Genomic DNA, 18,590 nt, shown 5'->3' on the forward strand with positions numbered 1-18,590 from the left:
ATAAGGGTAATATAAAATGACTCAGTTGAACTTGCTCTGGTGAACAGAAAGGTACACATACATGGATGATCACGTCCTGTATAAACTGTTGTGTAATACAATGTGAATGCCGCTGGTACAGTAACTGCTATACTGTAAAATCAAAATTAAGACGCCACAAATGTCCAAACACGTGAAATGTTCACCTCGATATCACCATGAGATTACAAGAAACAACTAATGTCCAAATGTTTGTTTAACCCCTTGGGGTTAACAGTGTCCGTAACGTTAATCCAGTAAATCTCACTTTGCAGGAGGAATTGGGTATTATCTCATCCTTGTTGAATGGGAATTTGTTCTAGGATCGCAAAGCAGAGTTGGCCGATGTTGTGAGGCATGCTGTTGAAATGAACAGCAACTGTGGATTTTGGGTTGCATGTATGAATATTACTTTTGTGTTCATTTAGCCGTATTTGTATTTTTCGCTCTGTTTTACCTACATATGCTAGGCTGCACGGGCACTTCAACATATAGATAACATTCTGGCTGATGCATGTGGCAGTTACCCTCAGTTTGATGGAAGTTCCTTTACTGGGGTGTCTGATAGTGTTACCTTTGATGATAGGGTAACAACTGCCACAATTTAAACATGGGATAGTTCCTTTAAACTCGGGTTCTTTTAGATCTGTAAGTTTGTTTAAGATCTGTTTATAATTCTTAGATCATGAATAGGCAAACCTGGGTGGTGTGTCAAATATTCAGTTGAAATCAGCTTCTGTGCTAAGCATAGGCCAGTGTTTGAGTATGATTTTTTTAATAGAAGTTCCTTTACTGGGGTGTCTGATAGTGTTACCTTTGATGATAGAGTTACAACTGTTGCAATTTAAACATGGCATAGTTCCTTTAAAACTTGAGTTCTTTTGGATGTGTAGGTTTGTTTAAGATCTGTTTCAAATTCTTAGATCGTGAATAGGCAAACCTGGGTGGTGTGTCAAATATTCAGTTGAAATCAGTTTCTGTGCTAAGCATGGGCCAGTATTTGAGTATAATTCTTTTAATTTGGTGACTGCGGGTGGAGAACTTGGATACAAACACACTTCTCTTTTCATCCTTGGTTTGACCCGTACTATTTAAGAGGTTCTCTGGTGTCTTATTCTCAACTTTTAGAATTGCTGTTTCCAATATAGAATCAGGATAGCCACGTGTTTTGAATTTGTTAATACATGCGTGCATGCTAGCTTTATAAGACTCTTCACTAGATGATATTCTTTTGAGTCTGAGTAGCTGAGAGTGTGGTAGATGTTTTTTTGGGGATGGCTGGTGAAAACTGTGAAAATGTAACAGATTATTTCGGTTATTTGGTTTGGTATACACTGTAGTTATTAGTTGTCCATTATTGTTGGTAATGCAGTTATCTAAGAAGGTAATCTGTGAAGAAATGATGGTTGAATTAAATTTAATGCGTTCATCAACCTTATTAAAAAACTCAATGGTTTTTGTTAATTCTGCTTATGATCCTTCCTACAGGACAAGATATTGTCAATATACCTTTTGTATATGATAAGATGTTTCAACCACTGTTCTTGATTCAGAATGTGATCTAATTCAAACATAACCAAATTGGCATACGTAGTGCGCAGCACATTTGCCCATAGATGTTCCAGAGCATTGTATGTAGTATGTGTCTATCCACCTGAAATAACTGTGATACAATGTAAAATGCATCAATTCCATGAGGAAAACTTTCAATGATTCACGTTCATCACTGTTCACCAAGAATTATTCAACTGCGTGAATGCCAATGTTACACCGGATGGAGGTGAAAAGAGATTTCACATCAATGGTGCATAGGATGGTGTCTGGTGTCACTTGGGTTTTAATAGTCTCCAAGATATTCAAGAAATCATTTGTATCTCTTATGTAGATACTCATCACTTGTACTAAAGGTTGAATATGTTTGTCCAAGTAATTACCTATTGGTTCGTGTATATCACTCTTTTCACTCTCGGGTACTATTAACGGCATTTGAATTCTTTACACAAATTGTTTGGCTGTTTCACCCATCTCACTTTGCGCCATTCTGCACCTGGTCACTGTATGGTTTTTAATTATGGATGACACAGGCAAATCAATTCCCACAGTTCATAATTTATCCATCCCCGGTTTCTTAGAAAGTCCTGGTACTTTACCATTCAAAGCATGTGACATTCCAAACACCGGTCTTTGGATCATTGCAATGCTATTCATGTGTAGGTACATTACATGCTGACTCCCCTTCATATCACTGTATATGTATTAGTATGTTCTACCTTACACAACAGTATTTTACATACCTTGGCTTATAGGCCACCCTGTACTAAACCTCAGTTTCCTCTACATTACAGCTGTACAGCCCCTGAAGAAGGGCACATCGCTCAAAATGCATTGGGCATAATTGAACGTTTATAACCATGTTTCTTGGAACCTATTGCCATGAAGTAGTAACAACTGTTATCAAGAAACACCCGAATGACTGAAAACCTATGACAGGTCAATAAAGTTTTTTCGAAAAACTCAAGAACAGAAGAAAAGTTATACTTTGTTTAGAGTGCACATGGGCGACGCCCCTCAATCCCTGAAGTCAGCGCTTGTTGGAAAGTCACCTATACATTTGACATTCTTTAATCCACATATAAACATCTCTTCAAACTGGACTATATATATATATTGTGTACAGAGCTATATGACATGTTCTTAATATATGCATGTGCCAAGACATTCACATGTGGTTCAATTATTCTGGATAGAAACTTTGACTTTTGTAACATATTGTGCACATAAGGCCCAACTTACTTTGAAATATGCATTTGCCACCAATAGAAGGTGAGTTCAGCCTTTTCCTGCTATAATGAAAAGATATTTCTAACTTCTGAATGTTTATAGATATTTTGAGTGAGTACCAAATAAGTTCACAATGCACAACCCCACTGTTTGCAAAGCATACTCTTTGATCATTCTACCCATGCATTCAGTAAGACACGTTTAATTGCTCACTTATACAGTCAGTCACGCATCACTAAATCATCCATTCAGACATTCATATACCCACTTATTCTTCAATACACCTTGGTATATAAACACACTGAAGAAGGGAGAACCTTGAAACGCGTTTGTGAAGCGTTGGAAATAAACTGAAGCTGTGAAACAACCCCGCGAGTGCTGCTATCTTTCTTCTCGGCTGGGAGAGAATACCTTTGAGCGATATATATATATATATATATATATATATATATATATATATACATTCTTACATTTTTTAGAAACCCTCCGTCACTGAATGAGGTAATCAGTGATGTCATATGAGATGTCATCAGTGATGTCACTGACCATGTGATGAGTGATGTAATATGTGACGTCATCAGCAGTGGTTTTTTTCAGTGAATCTATAAAGTTGTTTAAATGCTAATTTCTAACTATGCCTACATAGGTAGAACATGTACAGAAAGAGGAAGAAAGGCGCAGACAGAAGCAAGAGAAGTGCAGAAAGAGGGAAGAGCGGTGCAGAAAGAGAAAGAAAGGTGCAGAAAGAAGCAAGAAAAATGCAGAAAGAGGCAACAGAAGTCCAGAAAGAGGAAGAAAGGTGGAGAAGGAAGCAACAGAGGTGCAGAAAGAGGCATACTTTGATTGCACCTTTCCACAGACTCATACAACGTAGCCTAATCACTAATCCTTCTCCCAAGATGTCTTAAACCTCACTTTGCTCTTGAAGATTCACTATTCATCAATTGCTCAGAAAGTTAGGCCTACCAAATGTAAAACAGTAATCCTAACTATATTATTGTTGTAAGTCTAACCAAGTTTGTGAAGGTATGCATGTGTGTGTCTCTGCTTTTACCTAGTGACATGCAACATAAAAATAAACATAAAAATACTTGAATACGTGTGTTTCAAATAGCATACACTGTAAACTTGTGTACAACAAGGTGCATGTATTTCTTTCTGCTCATACTACTGGGCACATGGGCATTCAATAGTATATTTGAGGGACTCTATAACACCTATATACATACGACTGTGTAACAGAATGACAGAGCAGAACTTAGAAGATATGACCATCTATAGAAGAAGCTACCTGCTTTTTAAGCTACCATTTTCAGATGCTTAAGACATGTGATAATGCAAGTACAAGTAGACATATACCTTAGTCATGAGAGAACCCAGACCTTTAAACTTGACAGCTTGCACTTCCCATTTGAATACAGAAAAATAGGCAAGAGAAGTACAGAAAGAAGCAAGAGAATTGCAGAAAAAGACAAGAGAGGTACAGAAAGAGGAAGAAATGTGCAAAAAGAGGCAAGAGAAGTATAGAAAGAGGGAAGAGGGATGTAGGAAGAGACACGAATTGTACAGAAAGAAGCAAGAGAAGAGTAAAAAAAAGCAAGAGAAGTACAGAAATAAGCAAGAAAAGTACAGAAAGAAGCAAAAGAGGTGTAGAAACAGGCAAGAGGGTTGCGGAAAGGAGCAAGAGAGGTGCAGGAAAAAAGCAAGTGAAGAGAAGAAAGAAGCAACAGATGTGCAGAAAGATGCAGGAGAACTGCAGAAAGAGGCAGGAGAGGTACAGAACGAAGATTACAGAAAGAGGCAAGAGAGGTACAGAAAGAGAAGAAGGATGCAGAAAGAGGCAAGAACGGTGCAGAAAGAAGCAAGAAAGGTACAGAAAGAAATAAGAGAATTGCGGAATGAAGGAACAGAGGTGCAGAAAGAGGGAAGAGGGGTGCAGCAACAGGCAAGAAGAGTATAGGAAGAAGCAAGAGAGGTACAGAAAGAAGCAAGCGAAGTGTAGAAAGAAGCAACAGATGTGCAGAAAGAGGCAAGGGGGTGCAGAAAGAGGCAAGAGAAGTACAGAAAGAAGCAACAGAGGTGCAGAAAGAGTCAAGAGGAGTGCAGAAAGAGGCAAGAGAGGTGCAGAAAGAGGGAAACAGAAAAAGGAAAGAGGGATGCAGAACGAGGCGAGAGTGGGCAGAAAGAAGCAAGAGAAGTAAAGAAAGAAACAAGAGAAGTACAGAAAGAAGCAAAAGAGGTGCGGCAAGAGGGTTGAAGAAAGAAGCATAATAGGTGCAGAAAAAAGCAAGTAAAGTGCAGAAAGAAGCAACAGATGTGCAGAAAGATGCAAGGAAAGAGAGCTGCAGAAAGAGGCAAGAAGAGTACATAAAAAAGCAAGAAATATTCAGAAAGTATCAAGAGAAGTGCAGAATGAAGGAACAGAGGTGTTGATAGAGGCAGGAGGGGTATAGAAAGAGGAAAGAGGGGTGCAGAAACAGACAAGAGGGGTGCAGAAAGAAGCAAGAGAAGTGCAGAAAGAACCAACAGAGGCGCAGAAAGAGGCAAGGGGGTGCAGAAAGCAGATAGAGAAGTACAGAAAGAAGCAACAGAGGTGCAGAAAGAGGCACGAGAACTGCAGAGAGAGATAAGACAGGTAGAGAAAGAAGCAGGAGGGGTGTAGAAAGAGGGAAGACAGGTACAGAAAGAAACAACAGAATTGTAGGAAGAGGCAAGAGAAGTGCAGAAAGAAGCAACACAAATGCAGAAAAAGGCAAAAGAGGTGCATAAGGAGGAAAGAGGGGTGCAGAAAGAGGCAAGAGAGGTGCAGAAAGAGGAAAAAGGGTTGCAGAAAGAGGCAAGAGGGGTGCAGAAAGAGGCAAGAGGGGTGCAGAAAGAAGCAAAAGAGGTGCAGAAAGAGGCAAGAGAGGTACAGTAAGAGGGAAGAGAGGTGTAGAAACAAGCAATAGAAGTGCAGAAAGATGGAAGAGGAATGCATAAAGAGGAATGAGAGGTGTAGAAAGAGGGGAGAGGGATACAGAAAGAAGCAAGAGGGGTGCAGAAAGAGGCAAAAGGGGTGCAGAAAGAAGCAACAGAGGTATAAAAAGTAGCAAGAGAAGTAATGAAAGAGACAAGAGAGTTTCAGAAAGAAACGAGTGATGAAGAAAGAAGCAAGAGAGGTACAGAAAGAAGCAAGAGAGGTGCAGAAATTTGCAAGAGCGATGTGGAAAGAAGCAAGAGCAATGCAGAAAGAACCAACAGAAGCGCAGAAAGTAGTAAGAGAAGTACTGAAAGAAGCAACAGAGGCGCAGAAAGAGATAAGAGATGTGCAGAAAGAGGCAAGTGATGTGCAGACACAGGCAAGGGGGGTACAAAAAGAGACAAAAGAAGTGCAGAAAGAAGCAACAGAAATGCAGAACAAGGCAAGAAAAGTGCAGAAAATGGCAAAAGAAGTGCAGAAAGAGCAATAGAGGTACAGAAACAGGCAACAGAGATGCAGAAAGAGGAAAGAGGGGTGCTTAAAGCGGGGTGCAGAATGAAGCAAGAGAGGTGCAGAAAGAAGCAAGAGAAGTGCAGAAAGAAGCAACAGAGATGCAAAAAGAGGCAAAAGGGGTACAGAAAGAAGCAGGAGATGTACAGAAAGAAGCAAGGAAAGTGTGGACTGAAGCAAGCGATGTGCAGAAAGAGGCAAGAGAAGTACAGAGAGAGGCAAGAGAGGTGCAGAAAGAGGGAAGAGGGTGCAGAAAGAGGCAAGAGAAAAGAAGAAAGAGACAGCAGAGGTGCAGGAAGAGGCAAGAGAGGTGCAGAAAAAAGTAGCAAGAGAGGTACAGAAAGAAGCAAGAAAGTTGCAGAAAGAAGGGAGGTACATAAAGCAGAAGAGATGTTCAAAAAGAGTCAAAAGAAGTACAGAAAGAAGCAACAGAAATGCAGAAAAAGGCAGGAAAAGTGCAGAAAAAGGCAAAAGTAGTGCAGAAAGAGTCAATAGAGGCACAGAAACAGGCAACAGAGATACAGAAAGAGGGAAGAGGGGTGCAGAAAGCGGAGTGCAGGATGAAGCAAGAGAGATGCAGAAAGAAGCAAGAGAAGTGCAGAAAGAAGCAACAGAGGTGCAGAAAGAGCCAAAATGGGTGCAGAAAAGAGCAGGAGAGGTACAGAAAAAAGCAAGGAAAGTGTAGACTGAAGCAAGCGAGGTGCAGAAAGAGGCAAGAGAAGTGCAGAGAGAGGCAAGAGAGGTGCAGAAAGAGGGAAGCAGGTGCAGAAAGAGGCAAGAGAAAAGCAGAAAGAGAAAGCAGTGATGCAGAAAGAGGCAAGAGAGGTGCAGAAGAAAGAAGCAAGACAGGTACAGAAAGAAGCAAGAGAGGTGCAGAAATTTGCAAGAGAGGAGTGGAAAGAAGCAAGAGCAATGCAGAAAGAACAAACAGAAGTGCAGAAAGAGGTAAGATAAGTACTGAAAGATGCAACAGAGGTGCAGAAAGAGGTAAGAGATTTGCAGAAAGAGGCAAGTTATGTGCAGACACAGGCAAGGGGGGTACAAAAAGAGACAAAAGAAGTGCAGAAAGAAGCAACAGAAATGCAGAAAAAGGCAAGAAAAGTGCAGAAAAAGGCAAAAGGAGTGCAGAAAGAGGCAATAGAGGTACAGAAACAGGCAACAGGGATGCAGAAAGAGGGAAGAGTGGTGCAGAAAGCAGGGTACAGAATGAAGCAAGGGAGGTGCAGAAAGAAGCAAGAGAAGTGCAGAAAGAAGCAACAGAGGTGCAGAAAGAGGCAAAAGGGGTGCAGAAAGAAGCAGGAAAGGTACCGAAAGAAGCAAGGAAAGTGTAGACTGAAGCATGTGAGGTGCAGAAAGAGGCAAGAGAAGTGCAGAGAGAGGCAAGAGAGGTGCAGAAAGAGGGAAGAGGGTGTAGACAGAGGCAAGAGAAGAACAGAAAGAAGCAACAGAGGTGCAGAAAGAGGCAAGATTGGTACAGAAAGAAGCAAGAGAGGTGCAGAAAGAAGGGAGGTACAGAAAGCAGAAGAGATGTTCAAAAAGAGGCAAGAGAAGTATAGAAAAAATGAAGAAAGGTGCAGAAAGAAGCAACAGAAATGCAGAAAGAAGCTACAGAGGTGCAGATTGAGGCAAGAAAACTGCCGAAAGAGGCAGTAAAGATACAGAAAGAGGAAAGAGGGATGCAGAAAGATGCAAGGGGGTACAGAAGAAGCAAGAGAAGTGCTGAAAGAAGCAAGAGAAGTGCAGAAAGAACCATCAGAGGTGCAGAAAAAGGCAAGAGGGTATGCAAAAAGAGACAAAAGAAGTGCAGAAAGAAGCAACAGATATGCAGAAAAAGGCAAGAAAAGTGCAGAAAAAGGCAAAAGAAGTGCGCAAAAAGGCAATAGAAGTACAGAAACAGGCAACCGAGATGCAGAAAGAGGGAAGAGGGGTGCAGGAAGTGGGGTGCAAAATGAAGCAAGAGAGGTGCAGAAAGAAGCAAGAGAAATGCAGAAATAAGCCACAGAGGTGCAGAAAGACGCAAAAGGGGTGCAGAAAGAAGCAGGAGAGGTACAGAAAGAAGCAAGGAAAGTATAGACTGAAGCAAGTGAGGTGCAGAAAGAGGTAAGAGAAGTGTAGAGAAAGTCAAGAGAGGTGCAGAAAGAGGGAAGAGAGTGCAGAAAGAGGCAGGAGAAAACCAGAAAGAGGCCACAGAGGTGCAGAAAGAGACAAGAGAGGTGCAGAAGAAAGAAGCAAAAGAGGTACAGCAAAATCAAGAGAGGTGCAGAAAGAAGGGAGGTGCAGAAAGCAGAAGAGATGTTCAGAAATAGGCACGAGAAGTGCAGAAAAATGAAGAAAGGTGCAGAAAGAAGCAAGAGAAATGCAGAAAGATGAAAGAGAGGTGCAGAAAGAAGCAAGAGTGGTTTGCACACCATTAGTAGCAATTTAACACCGACATTTAGCAATAAGTAACAGGTGACCATTCCAGGTTTGCAAAAGGTCCTTCCATCACGCTGTAACACTTGTCGCTGCATTTTTGGTAAAGTCTACGCCATTTTTTTGTTAAAATCTGCAGATTATGCAGCAGATGATGGATCATTTGGCAAATGCGGAAAATGTATAATTGTGCGAAAATCGGTGCAGCCGAACAGTCGCATAATTCAGTGGCCCTGCTCATACCTCGGACTAGGCCCAGATGCGCTCCACAACACAGACTACTATACCACATACTTACTCTCCTTAACACAGAATCCCAATCGGCATCATTCCTATAATACCACATACTTTCTATCCACATGATTTCACTGCACAACATACCACACAATTTTACTACACACAACGGACATCCACTCCACTCCCAAAAACATCAGTAAAACACTAATACATTTACAGCATCAATAGCTCTAACTGTCGACAATGCTGACCTATTACATTGCAATTGCTTCTTTAACTAGTAGTCGAGCTTGCATAGTGGTGGAGAAAGGGGGCTGGGCTTCCGACCAGCACTCAGGAATTCCGCTGCATAAGACTTACAGGAGGTACCAGGAGGGCTTCTTGGCCCCCAAAGTCCCTCAGGAGTAAAGTGGACTTCATCCCCCAACCAGTAGTGTGCCAGGAGGCGCGTTTGCAGTGGTGGAGAAAGGGGGCGTGACCTCTTAAAACCTCTTAGTAATCCCACTGTGTGGGACTTACTGGAGGTAACAGGAGGGTTAGTTAGCCCCTAAGGACATCCTTGGGGGTCAATGACCCCTCTCATTACCTCCAGTGAGTCCCACACAGCAGGATTGCCAAGTTCACATAGGGGTCCATGTCCCCTTTGCCCACCATTCTGCAAATGCACTCCCTGGCATGCTCTTGGTGGGGATTGAAGTCCCCTTTGTGGTTGGGTATCCTTAGGGGCCAACTAGCCTACCTGTTGCCTCCAGTATGCACCACACTGAGAGGTGGACACAGGCCACACACCCTTTCTCCACCACTCTGCAAACATACCTCCTGGTGTGCTCCTGGTCGGGGGATGAAGTCCCCTTGCCTCCGGAGGGTCCCTGGGGGCCAACTAGCCCTCATGTGATCCTCTAGTAATCCCCTTACGATGAATTGCTGAGAGTGGTCAGAGGCAACGCCCCCTTTTTACACCACTCTGCAAACACACCTCCTGGTGCACTGCTGCTAGAGGCATGAGGTCCACTTTAGTCCTGAAGTCCTCAGGACACAAGGGCACCTCATCGCCCCACCAGCAATGCGCCAAGCGATGAGTTTGCGAAGTGTTGTAAAAAGGGGCATGGCCTCCGACCACCTCTCAGCAATCCCACTGTGTGGGCTTACTGGAGGTACCTGGTGGGCTAGTTGGCCCCTAAGGACCATCACCAGCGAATGAGACTTCATCCCCCCAACCCAGAGCGCACCAGGAGGAGTGGTTTTATTTCTTATTTTAGGAAGTGGGGCTGTTTGGCCCCCTTTCCCTTGACCCTTTTGGGCCCCGGGGACCCCATCCCCGGGGCTTGAGTCATTATTTAAAAAAAATAAAAATGATTGAAAAGGGAGGGGGGCCCGAGGTTGAGTATGGCCCTGGGGACCTCATTTCCCTGGGCCCTGCAAAAAAAGAATTATGGAATGGGCCACTTGGCTCCACTTCCCTGGTGCCTGCCCTGGCTTCCCTCCAGAGGCCAATATTGGCGCCGGGGACCCCATCACCCGAGGCCTGGACTTATGTTTAAAAATAAATTTTTATTGAAAAAGGGAGGGCATGGCTATAAATGGGGGCCACGGGGGGAGCCCTAATGCCCCGCGGTCCCTGCCGGCTCCCGCCTCCTGTGGGAGCTGGCATTGCTTTTGGGCAGAGGGAGCTGCTGACATGCAGCTCCCTTTGCCCAAAAGCAATACTGCTTCTCTTCATGGAAGCGAGAGCAGTTTTTTCCACTCACCTCCATGAAGCGAAGCAGAAGTTTGCTACGGCTCCCGGCCTGTCATAGCAAACCGCAATGTCCCGGGGTGGGCAGCCCAGGACATAGCTGGAGCTGGCCCTAGGGAGTGGTGGTCCGCAGGGCATTGTAGGGCTCCACGAGGGGGGCTGTGTGGCCCCCCTCCATCAGATTTAAAGCCCCAGGGAGGTGGTGGTCCTTGAGGCCAGGGGTCTGCAAAGGACACCCGCATTTTCATAATATATGCCCCTGGGAGGTGGTGGTGACAGGAGCACCACAACACCATTTAATTAAAAAAAATACCTTGGGGAGGTGGCAGTCCCTGAGGCTGTGTGGGGGCGGGCAGGAACCCCCCATGCATTTTAATTAAAAAAAAGCCCTGGTGAGGTGGTGGTCCCTGGGGCAGTGTGGGGGCCGGCAGGATCCCCCCACGCATTATAATTTTAAAAAGCCCCAGGGAGGTGGCAGTCCCTGGGGCTACTAGACAAAGTCCCGGGGAGGTGGTGGTCCCAGGGCTGGTTGGGACCTCGCGAGCCCCAACACCTTATTTTGAAGTTTCCCCCAGGACCTGGCCCACCCAGGGTCTTAATAAAAAATGCGCGGGAGACAGCTCTTTGGTTTTTTTCATGGATTCGCGCAACCAGCGCAAATCCCGTTAATTTTTCTTTTTAATGCTTTTTTTGGCACCGGGGTCCCTTTGGAACCCCCTGAGCTGGCCAATGGGGTCAGTGTGTTTCTACCCTGCCCTCTTTTCTTGATTTTAATACTTTTTTTAACCTTTTTTCTTGTGACTCGGTTCAACCGAGTCACAAGATGGCTGCCAACACCTCCTGCTTGGAACTGTTGGTAGCCAGAGTCAAGCTTGAGATTGGGAGGGTTCATGGATCCACTGCGGTCACCAGGTATTAATATTTCTAAATATATAAATTTCTCAGGAACTACTGAACGGTTTTACACCAATTAACAAAAAGGTTGCTTTCTGAACCAAGAGCTACCTTTTTGCCAAATTTAGTGTAATTCCATTCAGAAGTTCGGGCTGAAGCTTTGACTTAAGTTTCCTATGGAAATTAACATGGAGAAAATGCGTTTTGGGACCCCCCTTTTTTCTCTGCCCCCACTTGACGAATCACCCCGATTCTTTCAAGACAGTAGCTGACCAGAGCACCCCAATAATGTGAAAATTTCATGTAGATTCGCCGAACAGCGCCAAAGATATTGGCAAATCAAAAAAACGCTTGTCCTATGAAAAATTGGTATTAAGTATAACTACCTACTGATGATATCACTATGGCGGCCATCACTGTGTACTTATAGTGAGGTCAGAGTTTTAAAAGGTAAGGCATCTTTGTTCCTTTATTAACTTTGGTGCAGTTTGATGAATTAGAATGAAACTTTCCCAAAAAAGTTCAGCCCTCATGGAAAGTTTCACATTAGTCTATTAAATGTGGGCTAAGAAAAAAGGAGATCCCACCAGTGCGATTCCTTATGTTAATTCCCTGGAAACTTTGCTCTCTGATACAGAAAGTATGGCTAAGCAGAATTAAGTCAGATTTGGCAAAAGGTAAAACTTTACTCAGAAAGAGTTCAGCCATTTAAACAAAATTGCATTTAAAGAGGGCCATGTTGGTCATGTTGGTGTTAACTCTCAGAAAAAGTTAGGTATATCTGTACCATTGCTTTAGTTAGAGTATCGAGTTACTGAAAAAAATAAAAAGAAATATAGTCTTCCGATGGGCTGAAAAAAGCTTTTTCCCCTGTAGGTTATTGTAATAATGCTGTACCAGCACAAATAAAGAATAATCTGACTGGCTGGGTGCAACACTAAAGAAAATATTGCTGCCACCATTACAGGACTCAGTCCATGAGTCCTAAAAAACTTTGAAAAATGCCCATGATGGCTCATTCTGACCCAGAGGGCCATATAGGAGGGCCTGAAAGGAACCCTCACTTTGCTTAAAAGATTCAAAAATAATTTTGGATGTGGGTTCCACAGTACCAGCACCTGGTGCCGCTACACTCAGCAAGGCCCCCTCTTCGGTATGAGAGGTGTTCCAGGCCATAAAGGGGTTGGGCACCTGCAGGTAGTTGGGCGAAGGGCCTGGACAAGGTCAGGCCTTGCATCCATCTCTCATTGCACAAGGTCAAATGGTGTGCGCAGTACGGGTTAGGTGTCCGGGAGGAGTGCGCATCTGATGAGTATCCGAAAGGAGTCGGGCACCCAGGGGTGTTGGGCATAGCAAGCCCTGCACCCAACCCCAACTTCACATGGCAGAAGACTGTGTGCAACCGGGTGGTCAGGTGACAAGGATTGGTGGACTGACCACCAATTAACCTCCTTTGTTGCACAAGCGCGAAGGTCATGTGGATTGGACATCCACAGAGCATTGGATGCAAGGCCTGGCCGTACATGAATCACCAACTGTAAACAGCCAAAGACTGTGCCATGTGGGGGTTGGGCACAGGGCCTGGTCAGAGGCATTTGGCACTGTGTAGTGGGGGTGTGGGCACCCAGGAGTGGTTGGGTGCAGGTTGCCTGAGGTGGTTGCTTGTATAGTGAACTTTTAATATATAAAGAGAAAACCACAGAAACTCACTGAAAAAATGAAAGATTAAAATAACTTTATTGTTAGGTATGCAAATAATATCTTTGCATTTGTTAAAACATATACCAGAAATTCACTGAAAAATCAAAGGGTTGAAGTGGTGTTATAGTTAACGTGTTGAACTGATATAACAACTAATGTTTAAAAATCATAAAAATACAAAACTTCAGCATTTCTATTTTACTGAGCTAAGTATAATTTCCACTTCCATCATGCACTGCTTATGACCTCACATATTACATAATTCATGACAAAATAAATGACATCATTGGTAATATCATTAATGACATCTCAAATTACATCATTGATAAAATCAAGATGTCATCATCTAGTCATTGTGACAATTTTCTTTTGAGAATGCAGACTTGAAGTAATTCAACAAGCTACACTGTGCCCACATTTTCCATCACCAATTAGGTGATGATGGACTTAAACTATGATCACATGCTGAGCACACAGCATATCTGTATAGTCAACCATATTTGCTAGATGTTGCCCTATTTTTACTGGTATTCAACCACCTAACAAATAAAATGAATCCATTACTGATATATTAAGTACAGCAACAGCACACTTCTCTTTCTGTCTTATCACTCGTTGACTGAATACTTGCCTTTGCATCTTTACTGCACTCTGCAACTTTGTGGCTAGTTTTGTGCTATGCAAATACCATATACATACGTACATTTACACATTCAGATCAGGCTTACCTTCTTCTACTAGTTAAAGTGTCTTCATTTTCTATGTGAGAGACTTTTGTGATTTTCTTCTCAACATACAGATCTTCAGGCAGGTGTACTGCTCTTGAGTGTCTCTGTTTTGAGTTGCTACACAATTTCTGGATCTGAAAAATATATGAAAATCGATTTTTGAAACAATTCAAGAAAAGTAAAACAGAAACATTATTTTTTTCTTTGTTCATTTTTCTCTTGACAGTGATACATGCATTTCTGAGTGGGTTTAAATTATTGCCACAAATTGTTGCTGGGGAAAGAACACACAAACAAATCACATTTTTGTTACCTTACTTTACAAAATGTATGCACCTATCTGAATGATGTTCTTTCACTCAGTATTCAGAAACAGGCAGGAAAAGGCGTTGAGTCAAAAAAACACAAATATAATAGTTGTCATGTTCAGGGGCACTTATACTTAATAGATTTCCCAATGGAGATCCACCAAATTATACTATAATGCCAGCATGCTTTGCATAACCATTTTAAACCATTTTGAACAGGTTGGCTTTTGCACTTTTTAAATGAATGTCTGTAAAATATATATTCAAAAACAGGATTATAGCAATGGAGGGGACTCTGTTAGAATGGCTGAGAACATTACTCCCACCATCCCAACAGATCTCCCCCAACCAAATCTAACATTGTCCATCTTCCCCGCACACAACTCTTCGGAACTGCTGTCCAGGCAGTTCCTGTCATTGCTGTAAATGTTTGATGAATAGCTCTATTAAGCATGACGGACGTCCTTTAAATTTTCAAAAGATTTTTCATTTTTTCAAAACCAAACTCCCAAGGTGTGAGTGTGCGTTTGGAATATGAAAAGCAAATGACCTGTGCACCATAGGAGTTTTCTCCCATGGCATGGGAGGTGTTTTTTTAATGGCCTTCACCATCACAGTAAAAAAAATGACAACCACACTAATTAGGACAATTGGAGTTATGAATTAACCTCCAAAGGCCCATATCCTGTTGGAGGAGTATGTTGGCTATGGAGCAGCAGTAGACTCCATTGTCAACATACTGAAGATCCACCCACCTCTAAATCAGGCAGGCAGACCTTAAATTTGGTGAAGTGAGAAACCCCAACCACTTAAATTTCTGGTCTTTGTCACAGTTTATTAAGAAATGAACACTGTATTTTCAACTGTATATTGATAACCAGATCACCAGTGAGGTCAATGTGTGTAACTGATTTTGAGACAAAAACTCTATCTCCAAACTATGAGGGTTGTTTGTCTTCTTTTTACTAGGCCCCTTGTCTCGGGAATAATCTCTCAGAGAGGCGTGCGTCTCAAAAAAGTCTAAAGTACTACCAAACTATCTACAAAGAACACGTCCACTACAGCTTCTCCTTCAGGTAACTATTTGATGCAAGAGCACAACACAATACTCTGTACTAAGAATGGGCAGCCAGAATTCCAGCAAATGAGGACAAATTGAACTAAAAACTGAGTAAATAACATGAAGCTCTATTGAAAAATGAGTCAAAAGATATAACGTCAGAGGTCCAAAAGTATATCGTAAAGAACAGCTATAACAGACACAAAAAAAGGTGGTTCAAGCACTTGTTTTTCCGAGGCTAGACTATGGCAGTGCTACGCTCTGTGGCCTCCCCAAATATACCTTGGCCCCACTAAGGGCTTCCCTGAATGCCCCAGCTAGATTGATTATGGGTTCTGAGAGAAATGCTCACATTTTCCCATCCCTTAAATCCCTAAATTGGTTCCCACTTGAAGCAAGAATCCAACTAAAGATTGCCTGCATGACTCACAAAGCTATCCATTTCAATACCCCCCACTATAGAACATGGCTTATTTGTCTCACTCACTGCCCTTGGAAGAACTACTATTTAGACCATAATTTGTGAAATCCAGAGTTGTTCGGTTCGACTCTCATAAGTTATGTGTGTTCTTCTTCCAGCACGCTCTGTTTTATTTAAATATGATGGGGCAGATTTATGAAGGCCTTGCGCAGCCGGTGGGAAACATCCTTTACAACGCAACTTTTACCACGCAGTGCCTTTACGACGCAACTTTTACAACGCAAACCATTACAACGCATTGCGCTGGGGGGCGCTCTAGGATAGGGAATGTATTTAATATACTATCCAACACCTTCCCTACTATCCACGGGGACTGGAGTTGGAATAGTAAATTAAATAAATCACTATCCAGCGCCTAAAAGCACTATGCGTTGTAATGGTATTCGTTGTAAATACCGCGTTGTAAAGGCATGCGATGTAAAAGTATGCGTTGTAATGTCATACATCCGCCACCGGTGCGTCACTTTTTCCCATGTTAAAAATGACGCACCGGTGGCGCAAGGCCTTCATAAATCTGCCCCGATGTCTTTTGATACACCCTCTGTTACTGTTCCTTGCACGCACTCTAAAATTACATTGGTTTGAATCCCTTTCTTATTTACGACACTCCAAATTGTGAAGCGCTCTGATACCCACCTGGGTCTTGTTCGCGCTATGCAAAACTTTATAAATAAATAAAATAAAGGTGAAAAAGAGCCTCATGACTCAGAAAGAATGTGAATGGTGGTCTGCTGCTGTTTTGTATTGTGAAATGGCATATCTCTTTTTTATATGAAACAGAATGTGGTAGTATGACAGAAAGACAATTCTACCCTGGATCTTGATGTATTTCGGGACATTGATCAAGCATTAGTTATTATTGTTCAGTTCCACTTTGAGGTAGCGATGTAGGTTTATACGACAGTAAATAGATCTAGGGTTCATTGTTGCATATTTCATGTTATTTAATGTTTTGTATTTGTACTTTGTTGTCCTGTGGCTCCGTGGTATTGGGAAATATCAGGTGGGCAGAGAGAGTTGGTGGGTGATTGAAGCTTGGACAAGAAGAGGGATATTGCTGTTGTTTTTCTAGATTTGATAGGAGAAAACCTTGGAATATCTCTGTCTAAGGTGTAATTCACGGAACATTGAGCTGATGCAAAACGTGCAATTCCTCAAAGCAGATTTAAAGGCACTTGATGCTCTGTTACCAACTCAAACAGACAGAAACATTGTAGGGATTTGGGCGACCTGTAGGCTCCAAAAAGCACTTAATGAAGGCTTTAGTATTTCTAGTAATTTAATGGTCTCATTCGAGTGGGGAACTTACAAATATTAAATACGAATGATCAAGGTCTTAACACTCCACAGAATTCTGCACAACACGCTTTCACAAAAGACCTGGAAACTGTTTTCTTGTAAGCGGCATACCTTTTGAAATTAACTTCTTCTGATGATCGGCAAGATGGCCGCTGACGGACCGTAGGAGGACAGTCACACACTCCTCTCCCGTCACGGAATGAAAATGATGCCCTGAGTACCCTGAGTACCCTAAAAAAACAGGCAGTAGCGGAGTATGCGGAGTATGCAGTACGTCTTAGATTGGAGTGTGGAACAAAATTACAGGTTACAAAAACTAATCAGATAAACGCTTACCTGAGAGTAGCGCTCTGGAACTGAGAGCATCTCGTGGCAGGCAGATCACGGCTGTGGTCAGAAGTCAGCAAACTGTGGAAGCGGAGGTTGAGTGCTAAGACGCAGACACAGACAATGGCGCCCCGTGGAGCAAAGCCGAAGGAGGCCAAGGAACAAACAGTGGCTGCAGGAGCAGGAGCAGGAACTGAAACCCCAGTGTCCGCCGCCGCGGCTGCACGAGCAGGAGCAGTGAGTAAGAGAGCGACAGTAAAGGCTACCGGGGATGCATGACGTTATAACGCATACTGTTACAACGCATGCTTTTACAACGCATCTTTTACAACGCAGGATCCATTACAACGAATACCATTACAACGCATTTTTTTACAACACATATACCTTTACAACGCATACCATTACAACGTAAGTATAGGTAAGTATATAATTTTTTTTAATTTAATATAATTTAATTTTATTTAATTTTAATTTAATTAATTTTTTTAATTTAATTTAATTTTTAAAAAATACCCCTTTACCCAAAAACCCAAACCTAGCCCTGAACCCTAAAAATACCCCTTTACCCAAAAACCCAAACCTAGCCCTGAACCCTAAAAATACCCCTTTACCCAAAAACCCAAACCTAGCCCTGAACCCTAAAAATACCCCTTTACCCAAAAACCCATACCTAGCCCTGAACCCTAAAAATACCCCTTTACCCAAAAACCCAAACCTAGCCCTGAACCCTAAAAATACCCCTTTACCCAAAAACCCATACCTAGCCCTGAACCCTAAAAATACCCCTTTACCCAAAAACCCAAACCTAGCCCTGAACCCTAAAAATACCCCTTTACCCAAAAACCCAAACCTACCCCTGAACCCTAAAAATACCCCTTTACCCAAAAACCCAAACCTAGCCCTGAACCCTAAAAATACCCCTTTACCCAAAAACCCAAACCTAGCCCTGAACCCTAAAAATACCCCTTTACCCAAAAACCCAAACCTAGCCCTGAACCCTAAAAATACCCCTTCACCCAAAAACCCAAACCTAGCCCTGAACCCTAAAAATACCCCTTTACCCAAAAACCATACTTACCTATACTTACGTTGTAATGGTATGCGTTGTAAATGTATATGCGTTGTAAAAAAATGCGT

At 42.6% G+C, this 18,590-nt stretch overlaps 1 protein-coding gene across 1 annotated transcript in view; it reads right to left on the reverse strand.

The window, feature by feature from the left end:
- Positions 1-18,590, reverse strand: part of GPC3 (glypican 3) — a 1,537,945-nt gene that overhangs the window by 1,004,953 nt on the left and 514,402 nt on the right. Inside the window, exon 2 of the mRNA XM_078685953.1 lies at positions 13,976-14,109. Coding sequence (XP_078542079.1) covers positions 13,976-14,109 — 134 coding nt within the window. The remainder of the gene's footprint in view (positions 1-13,975; positions 14,110-18,590) is intronic.

This window comes from Lissotriton helveticus, chromosome 4_1 (assembly GCF_964261635.1).
Source record: "Lissotriton helveticus chromosome 4_1, aLisHel1.1, whole genome shotgun sequence".
Classification (NCBI taxonomy): Eukaryota; Metazoa; Chordata; class Amphibia; order Caudata; family Salamandridae; genus Lissotriton; species Lissotriton helveticus.